Source organism: Gambusia affinis, linkage group LG21, assembly GCF_019740435.1.
Source record: "Gambusia affinis linkage group LG21, SWU_Gaff_1.0, whole genome shotgun sequence".
Classification (NCBI taxonomy): domain Eukaryota; kingdom Metazoa; phylum Chordata; class Actinopteri; order Cyprinodontiformes; family Poeciliidae; genus Gambusia; species Gambusia affinis.
Window position 1 is genome coordinate 13,991,224 of NC_057888.1, and position 13,884 is coordinate 14,005,107.

General features: G+C 37.7%; 1 protein-coding gene across 5 annotated transcripts in view; it reads right to left on the reverse strand.

Annotated features, from left to right (window-relative positions):
• cntnap2a (contactin associated protein 2a) overlaps positions 1-12,155 on the reverse strand; it is a 283,391-nt gene extending 271,236 nt beyond the window's left edge. For 2 of the 5 annotated variants that reach the window (XM_044103978.1, XM_044103977.1), the window contains exon 1: positions 12,009-12,155. In XM_044103978.1, coding sequence (XP_043959913.1) covers positions 12,009-12,105 — 97 coding nt within the window. In that variant the 5' untranslated portion in view covers positions 12,106-12,155. Of the gene's footprint in view, positions 1-7,024; positions 7,535-12,008 lie in introns of those variants that run through there. The other 3 variants (XM_044103979.1, XM_044103976.1, XM_044103980.1) reach the window with 3 other exon arrangements.
• Between the last annotated feature and the right edge of the window lie 1,729 nt (positions 12,156-13,884).

The following is a 13,884-nucleotide window of genomic DNA, read 5'->3' on the forward strand; positions in this document are numbered from 1 at the left end:
CTGGACTGGATAAAGCGCTCTATAAAAGAACAGGCCATTTACCTACACTTACATCTACATAAACTCACTAAAAAGACTTAAAATGGAAGAGAACTGATGTAGACAGTCAGTCTTCATTGAACTAGAGAGGATGTCTATGGAAGAATTTGAAAAAAATATTTCAAAACAGGTGTGCAAAGCTTTTAAAGATATACCCACTCCAGGTCAGAAAGCTTTTGGCATAAAAACATTGAATATCTTTGTAAAAAGTTGTGTTTGTCATTTTAAGATACTGTGGATAAATCTGGAAGATTATAAAAAAGTGGACAGGCACCAAAACACTCTAGTGGCACTGTATGGATTATGTAAATAGTTAGCAATGATTCAGCAGGTGCCAGCATGCATTGTTTTAAAAAAATAATCTTAACTGTACTACATCTGAAAATTAAAACCAAGTTCTAATTTCATCAATTATGTTTTTTGCACGGGCTGCACAGTGGCACAGCTGCCTTGCAGCAAGAAGGTCCTGGGTTCAATTCCCGGCCCGGGGTCTTTCAGCATGGAGTTTGGATGTTCTCCCTGTGCATGTGTGGGTTCTCTCCAGGCACTTTGGCTTCCTCCCACAGTCCATAACAATGACTGTTAGGATAATTGGTCTGTCTAAATTCTCCCTAGGTGTGAGTGTGTGTGTGCATGGTTGTGTGTCCTCTCTGTTTCTGTGTTGCCCTGCGACAGACTGGCGACCTGTCCAGGGTGACCCCGCCTCTCGCCTGGAACGTTAGCTGGAGATAGACACCATCACCTCCTGACCCCTCTAAGGGACAAGGGTGGAAGAAAATGGATAGATGGTTTTGCACTTGTGAAAACAATTTAAACAGAACAAATGCTTCATTCTTTTGACGTTTTGGACCTTTTGATACATCACACTACATATTTCAATGGTGTGAAAAATTTGTCCTACTCAAAAGAAATGCTGAATCAGGGTTAAAAATGAGAACTAATGGGTGAAATATGATCCTTAAAGTAGCTTCTCCACTGAAACAGAGATACAGTGATACACTTGTTTTCCCTTTCTCACCTTGCTGCTCCTCAGAGTCACAGGAGTATACAGCTCTGTTTTTCAAGTGCCCCAGCCAGCTACCTTTCCATTCTATGTCTGAACTCTTCCTCTAAGTCTAAAAAGAAAAAGCAAGCGTGTTTCTTCTGTGGAAGTGAACCAAAGATTAATTCCTTTAATCTTGGCCTGTAAATAAGGTATTCAAGCGCCTTAGAAAACCAAATTGAATGTAAAGGCTGAAGGAAATAACATTTGTCTTCACTTGAGCACAATGCCCGTTTTCCCAGCACTTTTCCACATGAGTTGGAAATGAGATATCCGACATACAGTATGGCCAATATAGACCCATACAAACACACAAGCCAACAAACCTACTCTTTCACATACACGCCTATACTAATTGTACATTGTTTTATAAGGACAAAGTAATGTGAAGTAAAAGACAGAACAAAAACAACGGTTTGTCTACAGGATGTTGGTATCTACAGTATTTGCGTGAGTGATGCCAAGACTGGTGAACAGATGTTATGCTTTGGATTTTAAAGTGTAATCCCTAGATTTATTACCCATCAGGCAAAAGTTCACAGGGTTAATGTTGCTGGATATAGGTTAAACATGAAAAAGGAGAGATGGAATATATAGCAGGGTAAGTGCTCAGGGTAATTTGCAATTAATTCAATGGCAACTTTAAAAGGGGGGAGTGTAGGAAGGGTCCTTTCTTCCAATCCCCAACACTCATTAAATTTATTAAAGACATCAATTTATTTAAAGTTGAGTGGTAAAAGCACCAATATAAGCAGATATATCCAGACCTCTTCCTCTCACTCCTCAGGCCACCCATGCGATGTAAACTAACTTGTTTGGACCTTTTAATACTAGTGGAATAAGTCTAAAATATGTCAGGAGTCATCTTTATGACAAGAATAAACAAATTCATATGACTGCTTTCAAAGAAAGAGAAACTCTGAAACCCCGTAAATGGCTGAGATCCAGACTTTCCCTGAGGATAAACCCAACAATCTCCTAAATGTCAGCGCTGATTGTAAACACATGGAGCAGCATGGTTAACAGACAGTGCCTAATGGTGCAAAGGTCCTCTTTTGAAAGCCATTTCTATTCCTCAGTGGGTTTTCACCTATATTCCTATGTTTTCCCACATGCATGTTAGGTTAATTATGACACTCAGTTCATTGAATGGGTGGCATGGTTACGTTACCCTGCATTGTCCCTAGTGATTGTCCTGGATTTATTTGCTCTGGCATGATGACAAGCTGGGAAAGGCTCCAACTGGGACAGGCTCCATCACCCTGCAACTCTCAAATTAATAAACTTGATATAAAAAATGAATAAACTCACCTGCTTGTGGCTCAAACAGTGTATAAAACCCATATTAAATTTCAGATGGTGATCAAATATATTTAACTTACACTTTGTATGAGTCTTCAGAGCCCCGACTATTTGCCCTGATAATTGCCCTTACATTGATTACTTTAATCGAAAAATAGGTAAATGTGAATAAGGTTGTTCAAGGAAGTGAGGTTTCATTGGCAATTCAGCAGTTGGGACTTTTCAGACCTACATCTAGTTAGCATTTATGTCCTAAATAGCAATGTTACCAACAATATTATCACAAAACAAATTTAATAAGTTGTTGAAATATAGCAAAGGTCACAAAGCACTGTTAATTTCATTTATTTATTTAGGTTTTATTTTATCACCATGTCTTTAGTAAGCCATTTCATCTTAATCTTTATTATTCTATATGTGCCAGTACATGCTCTTTACACTTTTACATAATAAGATTAGTGAACGATGTATAAATCAGCTATGCAGCGTAAATAAATAATCAAGCTCTTAAAATGCTGCTCATTGAAAAAGACACAGCCAGTTCAGTCTTTCAATAATGCCATGGATGAACCCTCACAAATGCAACAAGGACTAAGCAAAGATCAGCACTGGAGGCGTCAAACCACATCTTTGTCATTTTACTCATAAATACCATCTTCTCTTCTAGTATTTCTTTTCTGTTCCCTCACTCTAAATCAGACATTTTGTCCAGTGAGGTGGACCAATTTTGATGACTGCTACTGAGAATAACTTCCACTAGAATAAACTACTGATTCATATACACATGAAAAACACATAACGCACTTACACTGTCAAATACAGTCAAGCATGAAGAGAATACCTCTGGAGATGGATAGTAACTCCCTTAACATTCTAAACCTCTGTTAGCTCTTTGGTTTTTAATAAATAGATTTCACATAAGAAAGATTAAGCGATCCAAACAGGTGTTTGAGCATAACTAAGATAGAGTAAGAGAGAATATTATGTAATTTGTGTCCCTGTTTTTGTGGGAACAAAGTGTTATGTTACTGACATTATTAGGAGAATAACGCTGTATAAGTTGTCAGTGTACATTTGTCTCTGTATGTCATTGTTTCAATAGGCTAGTAAAATTTATTTTCAAGAAAGACATTCCAAATTTTCAGGGAGAAATTCCTGCACTCACTCAAGTCTTACCAGATGCCAGAACTATTTCTTCCCTGTCATTGAAATGGAGTATGTTTTTTATAATTTGCTACAAGCCTCTAAGAATGTTTGGATGACATTTGGGAAGCTGTTCCTGGTAATTATGAAAGCAGCACTTCTATGTCCTGGTAAAATTAGAAGTAGCTTTTTAGGATTCACTGTGATGGACTGGCAATCTATCAAGGGTGGACCCTGCATTTTGGTCAACACTGCAGTAGATAACACACAGTGAAACATGTAGATGCGCATATTCCAATCCCTGTGAATCAAAACGATTTAGGAATGACAAACAAATGAACCACATTCTCTGATGTGTAGCGTACTTTGGATAATAGGAGGGCACTGAAGTACCCTGAGAGGAAACCCATGCATGCAAACAGAGGGCACAAAGAACTCAGCCACGATACAAATATGGGACCTTCTATCTGCGAGGGAACAAATGTTCCACTATCCACCCTGCAAGACAAGAGATCTCTAATTTTTTCAAAGTCAAGAGCTTCTGAAATTTCAGAAAGAAATATTCACAATTTGCTGTACAAGCAGGCCCATTTTTTTTTTACTTTATGAATAAGCCGGGGAGGCATGTGAGCCGATAGACTGAGCAGAGGAAAACTGATGAATAGTAAAGGCATGGGAGATAAGGGTTAGATGTTGAGGAAGGAAAAGAATGATGACCGAGATGACCGAAACATTTAGGACTCAGTGAAGTGAAGGAATGGTAGTGAGACAGGCGAATCATTTAAGTACTTAAGGTGGAAGCGGACGATAAAAAGGCAACGGGACATAACTGTATTTTTGTTTTTTTCGGGGGAGAAAGTCAAGGGAAAAAGACAATAAAGCTGAAATTCTGTACTCTCATAACTGTTAAAAGAAAAAGTGCAAAAGAGGGCTGGATTTTAAAAAACAAAACAAAAAAAAAACAAAAAAACAAGAAAAACTACTTAACTTAGATAAACATGGTTCTGCAATTAAATCCAGTACTTTTCCAATTTCTTTGGTTTACTTGGCTAAATGCATGGTGAAACATACACACACACACCCACAACACAAGCAGGTGCTCACACACAAGCAGCCAAACATAGCAACACACCAAATGCAGAGCTACTCTAATCTGAGCCAAACCAGTCTGCTTCCTCCTGTCTTAATCCTATCATTATCACCCCCCCAATGGGAGCATGTTAGAGACATGTTCAGTCACAAGACAATGAAGTTGAAACAGGTTTTTCCAAACGGTTTGGTTAATGTGTTAAATCTGCAAAATTTCAAATTCAATTTAGATCTTTTAATAAAATCCAAGTATGTTATGACAGTGATTCAAATGGAAAACTGACATGTACTGCAATCCAAAATATCTAAAGCATATGCCTCAAAGGTCTGTTTTTGGCATTTTATATATGTTGTTTTTTTTTTCTGTTTGCAATAATCACACCAACAAATTATAAGATGATTCAGTTTTCCTGCTACAGAAACAAAAAGCGATGTACTCAATTTACGCAGTCACCAGTAAACAAATTGACAAATTGGAGACAAATGACAAGTGCTTTTTAGCAAATGCAACAAAAGCAACAATAAAAAGACCCACGACAAGCAGTCCTGACTGATGCTTGTGTGAATTACTTGACAAGCTTAATGAGATGAGGACAGGCTAAGCTCATTCTGCATCAGCCAGACTGGATGGGTAGCCTACCCCATTTAGATTTAGTCACCCGCAGTGTCACTAACATAACTTAAAGGTACAGCTTTATTTCTTTACATCCGAGAGCAGTGTCTCTTACTTACACATGTAGAAAATGAGAAGCATTTATCAAACAGAAAAAAAATAAATAAATCTGTTTAAAATAAACTTACTGGTCAGTCTGCCCCATAAATTCACCATAATGAATATTATTTTCCATTATAGTGCAAGCAAAAGATTAAGGGAATTGATGGGCATATCTCTCACTCTAATGAAAACAATCTTCAGCATTTTAAATTGATCATCATCTAAACTTTGAACTAGTTTGTAGCACTATTAGGTAGATAAAAATAGTTCATGTTTTATTAACAAAAGATACATATGAACCAAAATGTAAATGCAAAAGCTGTGTACATTTCGACCTAAATTGACATGTTGCATGATGTTGTGTGTTTGCTTTAAAACAGAACAAAACAAAGAAAAAACAAAAAATAAAACTCTACAATAGTGATCCAACAATTCCACCATAAACTAAAACTAAAATGTCCCTGTATCTATGCGAATAAGTGTAATTAATCTGCCGGTAAAACCCCTTAAAATTAATCATAATGCCAGGCACTTCTTGCTATATTATCTCTGACTACAAATAAAGAAAGAAAAACAGAACCCGAAGTTCAAAAAACACGTTTTATATTCACTTTTTTTTTTTTTTTTTTTGTTCCACTTCGTCTTCTGTCTCCGCACACAGCCCCACACACACGCGCAAATCGCTAGCAGCAGCGTCTCCCTCTTGTCGCCTGTCAGATGGAATGATTAATGATGCGCGACCCCGCAAACATCCATCCAGGACCGGAGAAACACTAGCGATCACCGGGGGAATCGGTCTCACTGAACCTTTCGGCAGAGTCTCTGTTAGCCAGACCTTAATCGAAGGAAGCACGGCTAATCTAAGTGAAGCAAAATATGACTGCTGCTATTATGGGTGACAGAAACGATCATGCAAGGTCCATCCGAAAATAATCAGAAAGACAGTTTGTTATATATGGAGAACAGCTAACAAACTGGGAACTATAACGAATTTGAAACAGCGTGAGACAAAATAAAAAGCTGCTTTTTAATAATAATAATAATAATAATAATAATAATAGTAATAATAATATCAAGAAAACAACAATATTTGCGTTCCGGTAGCCATGTGTTGTCCATCCACTTAACAATAATGATTTACACTTGGTGTGTAGACTGAAAACAAGCACACCAAAGATAGTGCTAATGGGGGCCATTAGAATTCACTATTTTTTTTCCTTTTTTTTTTTTTAAATGGAAGACAGAGCAATTTAAAACTTTTACATTTCCTTTGAAGCAAACCTGCATTTGTAAATTAAAGTGTAAAATAAGCAAATAAAACAAGAACTTAACTGTTTCCGGAACAGACTACGTCGAAGTTGCAAAAAACAAAAACAAAACACCGCCACTTAAATCCTGATATTTTCTAAAGTATCTCAGCCCCGACTGCAACACTCCCAAATCATACTGAAATCTCAATCGTCCAAACATATGCGTGCTAAACATCTCTTCTTTAAAGATTCTGGAGGGTTGCACGTGAAGACCTAAACTCTCGGGGTAACCCCATCTTCCTGTCTCTTCCCTCGGTGCAGCCTGACACCGTCCACCACTGCCAGCACACAGAAAGCTCAGGTTTGCATCGGTGACACAATCTGATTTTCACCTATGCACTGCACCCCAAAACAAATCCAAACAGAGAAACACTAACAACTTACGGGTTGTTGCTAGAGCTCCGTGAACACTCTTGACGTGCGAGAAAATCCACAAAACGAGGGGTAATAACAACGACGGTCTCTGGGCAGGACGCTGCCGGTGCATCTTCATGGCCGGTGAGGTGCGCAGGCAAACGGGAGAGGGACCACGGGGCAGAGAGGCGAAGTCGCCAGTGAGATCCGTCAGCCTCGCTTTGCGACTCAGGACTGACAGAGAAGAGCCTGGCGCAAGTGCTCTCACTCTCCCGCTCTCTCTTTCTCTCACTGCCTCACGATGATGTAAGGCTCACACAGTCAAATAGGCTGGTCTTTACTTGCAAACGGAAAGCAATTATTCCTGCTGCGATTTCGCCTCCTTTTATTGCGACTCCCGACAGAAACAAAATAAGCGAGTTTTTGCTTATCCTTAAGAACGACTTAGTACGACTACAGTGTACAATGAAGGCTGTGGTAGTTCAAGAAGGCATGACAGTGCGCTGCTGAGCTGATCTCTCGACTCCTGCTCTCCGATGCGCTGTCCGTGGTGCTGAACTTATCCCACTCTTTCCGTATCTCTCTCTCTTTCTGTGTGTGTGTGTGTGTGTGTGTAACCAGAGTTCCAGTCTCTTGCTGCCAGACAGTTCCTCCCCAACCCTTCTTTGTATGGAGGTGGTGTTATAACCCGAACTTGTACTTTCCCCTTAAGCCAAAACCCATCGAAATATGTACACTTGTTGGAAACACCACATATGACTTGGAAATTCTCCATACAAGTCATCAAGCTCCAGCGTATTTTACTGGAACGTGTAAAAAATCAGAAAGTGATTTGCACAAATAAAAATATGAGAAGAGTGTTTAGGCCTTTACATTTATCCCGCTTCAGTCAATATTTATAACGCCGCATTTTGTTATAATTACAGCTGAAAGGCGTTTGTGCCATGACTCCACCAGGCTTTAACAGATACATTAAGGAATGTTTGACTACAATGCTCTAATTGATCTAAACCATTCGATTGTAGCCTCAGTTCCAAGATTGAGGCTGCTGCCGTCCTTAAGATAAACCACAGCTCCAGTTGTATACCATTTAATATCTAATGTGTCCCCCTGCCCCCGCCCCAAGTTTTCCGTTTTATCAATTTTCAAAGCAACTCTAGTCAGCCTTCCTGTAACTGCTGAAGCTTCCCTACATTATGATGCTGCCACCATCCCATATGGAGAGGGTGTACCTTTTCGGATGTGTGGTGCTATTTTACCAACAATTACATGCAACAATTCTGCCTGTAAGCAAATAAATCTAATTTTGGTCACAAAACTAGAACAAAAATTTGTATTGAGAGTTTCTCCCACTTGAGTTGTGGATTTCTTTAGCTTTACCAAAGGCTCCATGGGACTTTTAACACACACATAAATATATATAGCATTAATAAAAAGAAACATGTTTAGAGGTTTGTAAATTAAGTCTCAAAAAACTGATACTTCTAGCTACTGGACAAATTAACATCCAGACACACAAGTGACGTCCTCTCTTTGGTCAGAGCTATTCTAAAGAAAATGCCAGTCTTCTTATATAATTTGCCTCTCTTCTTTGTGGCCATTGTCATTTTCCCAACCTCCCCCTCCTCTTCTGTCTGTTGATTGTTCCATCCACCCACTTCATCATGCCATTTGCTGTTTTAGTGGTCTTTTTCTCCCCACAAGGACTGCAAATGGATTTGTCAGTATCTCATGCATGGTAATTTAAAGACATTGTTCAGTTTGGTTTTACAAAAAAACAACAACAACAACAACAACAACAACAAAAAGATAGTGAATGGCCCCCACTGTAGATGATTTTAAACAAAAGAAAGTTGATGACAGCAGTGATGAATATCCTGAGGAATCATGTTTTGTGAAGCATTATGTTCAAGTGAAGTGGGAGATTTTCCACAGTCAGCATCAAGCATGGCTGCGTCACTGCTGCTCTCTGCCACTGTGGGACAGAGAAAATAAAGTTCTGCTTTTATTTAACCTTGTCCTCTGCAATATCATTTGAAATGTGACCTTTGACTCAAATCAACAATAGGAAAAATCGCTGGCTGTACATGGCAGCAGGTTTAATCTTCAGATTTTCTGAATACCAAACAGGCCTAAAATTGTTTAGTATCACAGAAAGTAGTGGGACAGAACAAGCACTGCAGAAAATGACTGGGAAAATTGTGTGCACTCTGCATGGCACCATTTTCTAATCCTGGTCCTTAACCTCTCCCACACACCTGCACTGCATGTCTCACATCTCACATGCTATGAACTCACCTGATTCAATTAAAAGGGGTAATTATAACGCTTCAGCGGGGCTCGATGAAAAGCTGACCTACTCATTTGAACCAGGTGGGCTAGAGAAAGGAACCATATAAAGCCTGCAGAGCAGATTGCCCTGAAAACTAGTGACAGGAGTTGCTGGCTTGAAGTGAATAGGGAATTCATTGGGGAACAAAGTTAGCTCTGAGTTTAGTTTGTATTCTGAATATTTATGCTTTTTCAAATGAATCTAGAACTTATTTTAATTTTAAGAAAAAATATCTAATGTAAATCATATGCATAAATGACATAAAGAAATTTATGAAATACAAGAAGTTTCTAAATCTATAGTAAAGACTTAAAAAAAAAACTTTTTCATTATTATTTATCTGCACCATGATGTTCTATGAACAAGAGAAGCACTAGCAGCAACAAAGGAACATTTCATAAAATACAGAAAGGCCATCTAAAAATTTAGAATACTCATTGCATTAGTTAAAAAATTCATAATACAGTGATTAAATATTTCATAAAAATGCTCATGGCTTTAATTCTGTGACTATATATCATATATATGCAGTGCTTCACAAAAGCCTTACAAATAAGTTAGAGAACATAGGTGATTTAATCAGTTATAACTCATGTACTATATACGGCTAGAACTAATGCAAGAATAGTGAAAATTTTATGTCCAGTTTGACAGAAGCTGCAAAGGGGACATAGGACACATATGAAAGAAGGTGCTTTTTTTTTTGATAGGACCAAAATCATACTTTTTAACCTAGATGAAGAAACCCTAGACCCAAAGTGCCCAAAGTTGGTCCTTGAGGGTCGGCATCCTGCATGTTTTAGTTCTCTCCCTGTTTCAATGCACCTGCATCCAATGATGGCTCATAAGAAGGCCTATGAAGAACACTGACGTGCTGAAAAGATTGTCATTACCAGCAGAGAGAGAACTAAAACGTGCAGGATGCCGGCCCTTGAGGGCCGACTTTGGGCATCCCTTCCCTAGACTATGTCCAAAAAGGGGTTTAAAATGTAGTGATCAGGAAGGCTAGAAAATAAACACACACACAACACTTTTAAGATTGTGTATGTAAAATCAAATCAAAAAACAAAAAGGGGCTGGGAAAAAAAACAAAAACATATTTCGTATCAGTTCCACGTTACAATTATGCACTAATTTCTTTTTGTGCTTCAGATACATAAAAAAAAAAAAAAAAGACACTGACGTTTGTGGTATTAACAATAGCATTAGGAAAATGTCAACACACATATTTTGGCATTAAACTGAACTAATCACTACAATTTGTAGTGATAGCTACAAATTGTACTAATTTGTACTAATTGACCCCGACCCGGGGTCTTTCTGCACAGAGTTTGCATGTTCTGCCTGTGCATGTGTGGGTTCTCTCCGGACTCTCCGGCTTCCTACCACAGTCCAAAAAACATGATTGTTAGGTAAATTGGCCTCTCTAAATTCTCCCTAGGTGTGAGTGTGTGTGTGTGTGGTTGTGTGTTCTGTATGTCTCTGTGTTGCCCTGCGACAGACTGGCGACCTGTCCAGGGTGAACCCCGCCTCTCGCCCGGAACGTTAGCTGGAGATAGACACCAGCCCCCTCCCGACCTCATTAGGGACAAGGGTGTTAGAAAATGGATGGATGGATATCCATCTCTTGACCTGCACATTGAGTTTCCAGTTACTTTTTAAGTGGCTCGCTCTGACAACATTCCTGGCATGATATAAGGAATTCCAAAGCAAGCGATATCAAAGAAAAGATGGTTTCATTCAGACTGTCATAGCAAGTAAAGAAATAGAAACATGTTTTTCAAGCACAAGCAAACTGCACAAACTTGAGTCTGAAATAAAGCATTGAAGAATAAGAGAGTAACTGGACTGGTAAACTTTTCGGCAAAAGCAAGAAAGAAACAATAGAAAGTGAAGAGAAACAAGATGAAGACATATTTCTTAAATTAATTAGGCATGAATTTTAGACAACGGAGTAAGTATGATATGCTTAATTTTAGTTTTGTGACCGTATTTGTCACATAATACACCACCATAAAATAAAAATACAAAAAATAAGAATAATTCAGTGTTCCATTAAAATTTGACTCCACACCACCAAAAAATAAATATTGGGTTGTGGAAAAGGGGTGATTGGGCTTGCTTAGAATTTATCAGTACTTTGTCATAAACGTGTGGCTTCACTATGTTCATTTTTAAAAAGGAAAATCTAAATTCTTGTGTAAGTGCCCTGCCCTGGCTTGCATTACCAAAAATAATTTCAGACAACTTTTTTGACTAAATGCTGCCACAATTTCGATAATGATTGTCAGAGAAAATTATTTGACTGGACATAATGAAGCACAGGTGGAACTAATTGCATTAACGCTGGCTTCCATCCATTTAGTTCTGCCAATAATCGTTGCCAGTAAGCCACTAGGTAGAGTCACTGACTTGTCTGTTATTAAAATGATTTTTAACACCTGCGCAACATACGGTAAATTACGCATCCTGTAAAACGCTCGTTTAGTACGTTTCCCCGACACTTAAAACGTCACTGTAAATCCGTGAAAAACACTTTAGGGTCATGTGATTTAAAACAAGGAAAAACTTTGTGCACAGCTGCACCAATAAAAGCTTTTGATAAGCAGCCTACTTGGAACATGTTCTCTCTAGTACCATAAACATAACTTGAAAAAGAAGTACAATGCATTAAACGCTTACCACGACGGCTCAGTTGTCCGCATTCAGGAGAGTCAAGAAGATCTCTTTTGTTTGTTTGTTTGTTTGTTTGTTTGAAAGGGATTTTTTGGTTTGGCATTCCTTCCAATCAGCGATATAAAATTGCTTGCAAACTATGACGTAGTGATGGGTCCGGCAACACAGATGCGTCGGCGCATGTGTCAAGCCCAGAGACCAAATCCCGTGTCGGTGCGCGTATTGTCTATTGGTTATCACTTTGTTGTTGTTTCATCCGGTTCTTTCCATCTTCTACTCGATCTATCTGAATCCAAATTCAGCTGAAATTGACTCTTAGTTTACTTTTATATTATGTTCTGCAGGTTAAGTGTTGCATATGTTTCTCCTTTTAAATCATACATTTCATAATTTTATTCTTAAATTACCCTCCATAAATAAAAATCTTTTGACAGAAAAAAGGAAAATAAAGACAACCCCGCTATAGATAAATAAATAAATAAATAAATAAATAAAGACATTTCCAGCAAAACACATCCATAAAGATCTGCGTACAAAATAAATATAAAAGAAAAAATTACATTTATATGAACAATATACAGTGTCACTAAAATTTGTTTTATTTAAATGAATCCACCTCCTCAATGCTGAGGCAATGTAGGGCATCAGATAGTCCCAGATAGGATAAACTCAGGTATACAGCCATTCTACAAATTACTCAGTTGCTTTTTATAAATTATTTCATATAAATGTATTGTTTACTTCATTTTTTTCTTCAGCAGGAGAAGTTGTGGAAAAACTTATTTTTTTGAATGAAAATTTGTGAAAAAAGAAAAAAAAAAAACAGTCCACAAGCATCCTCATTCCAAACATGTTAACTTGGTACATGTTCACATTAGTTATTGACTGTATTAAAGAATATCAAATATATTTTGAATTTAACTGAAGATATGACTTAATACAGTATATAATATACAATAAAATACAATGACTTAAATATTATTGTATAGACTAGATCATCAAATCAGTCTTGTCAACTACGTTGCCTGTAGGTATTTTTTAATGTCCAGTAGGTGTCAGTACCTATTTAGTGACGCAGTATCGACATAGTATCAATATACTTTTGCTATGGGCCGAAACAATACATGAGGCCTCATTTACCCATCACGACTATGACGTAAATTTTCTGCATCGTTTTAAAATTGGTCTGGGAATGGCGTGAACTAAGCCATTTAGTCCATGTTGCCCATGATTTCAAACATTGAATTAACATTGACTACCATCTTCTCGGGTTGAAAATAAACTTTACCGCCACCTACTGGTATGGAGTATGGCTAGAAATGTATCATAAATGCATGATGGGTTATATTTTGTTAATCAATTTTGTCTTTAATTGCCTAATTAAATTTTTATATTTTTACTTTTTGAATCTCTATTACATTTTAATTTTTTTATCTACATTCCTTTAACATTAACCTTCTATTTCATATCTCCTACAAACTATTGCTATTGTTTCAAATTCTCCACAAAATTGACATCGTCCCGTATCATGCTTGCGCAAGTCTGTCCAAATCTCGTTGTTAATAATTGGTCTTTTCTTCTGTTTCTCCTTCTCATCTCTCCTACTTTCTTTTAACATCTTCCTTTCTTTCCTTCATCCCATTCTTTCTGCCACTTTTCCTTCAGTTCTCGTTTTATTATGCCTCTGATTTACTTGTGGTTACTGAAGGTGGTTCTTCCTGTTGTTGCCATTTTTGCTCCTCTGTCCCACTTCTCTCATAGCAGTGGAGGCTTATTATTTACAGCGCAGGCAATGTCATACGTCACAGCCAAACGTTAGTGATAGGGTAATATCTAAAACTTCAGAGTTCACGCCTCCAGCAAGTAATTATTTTGCAGGGGT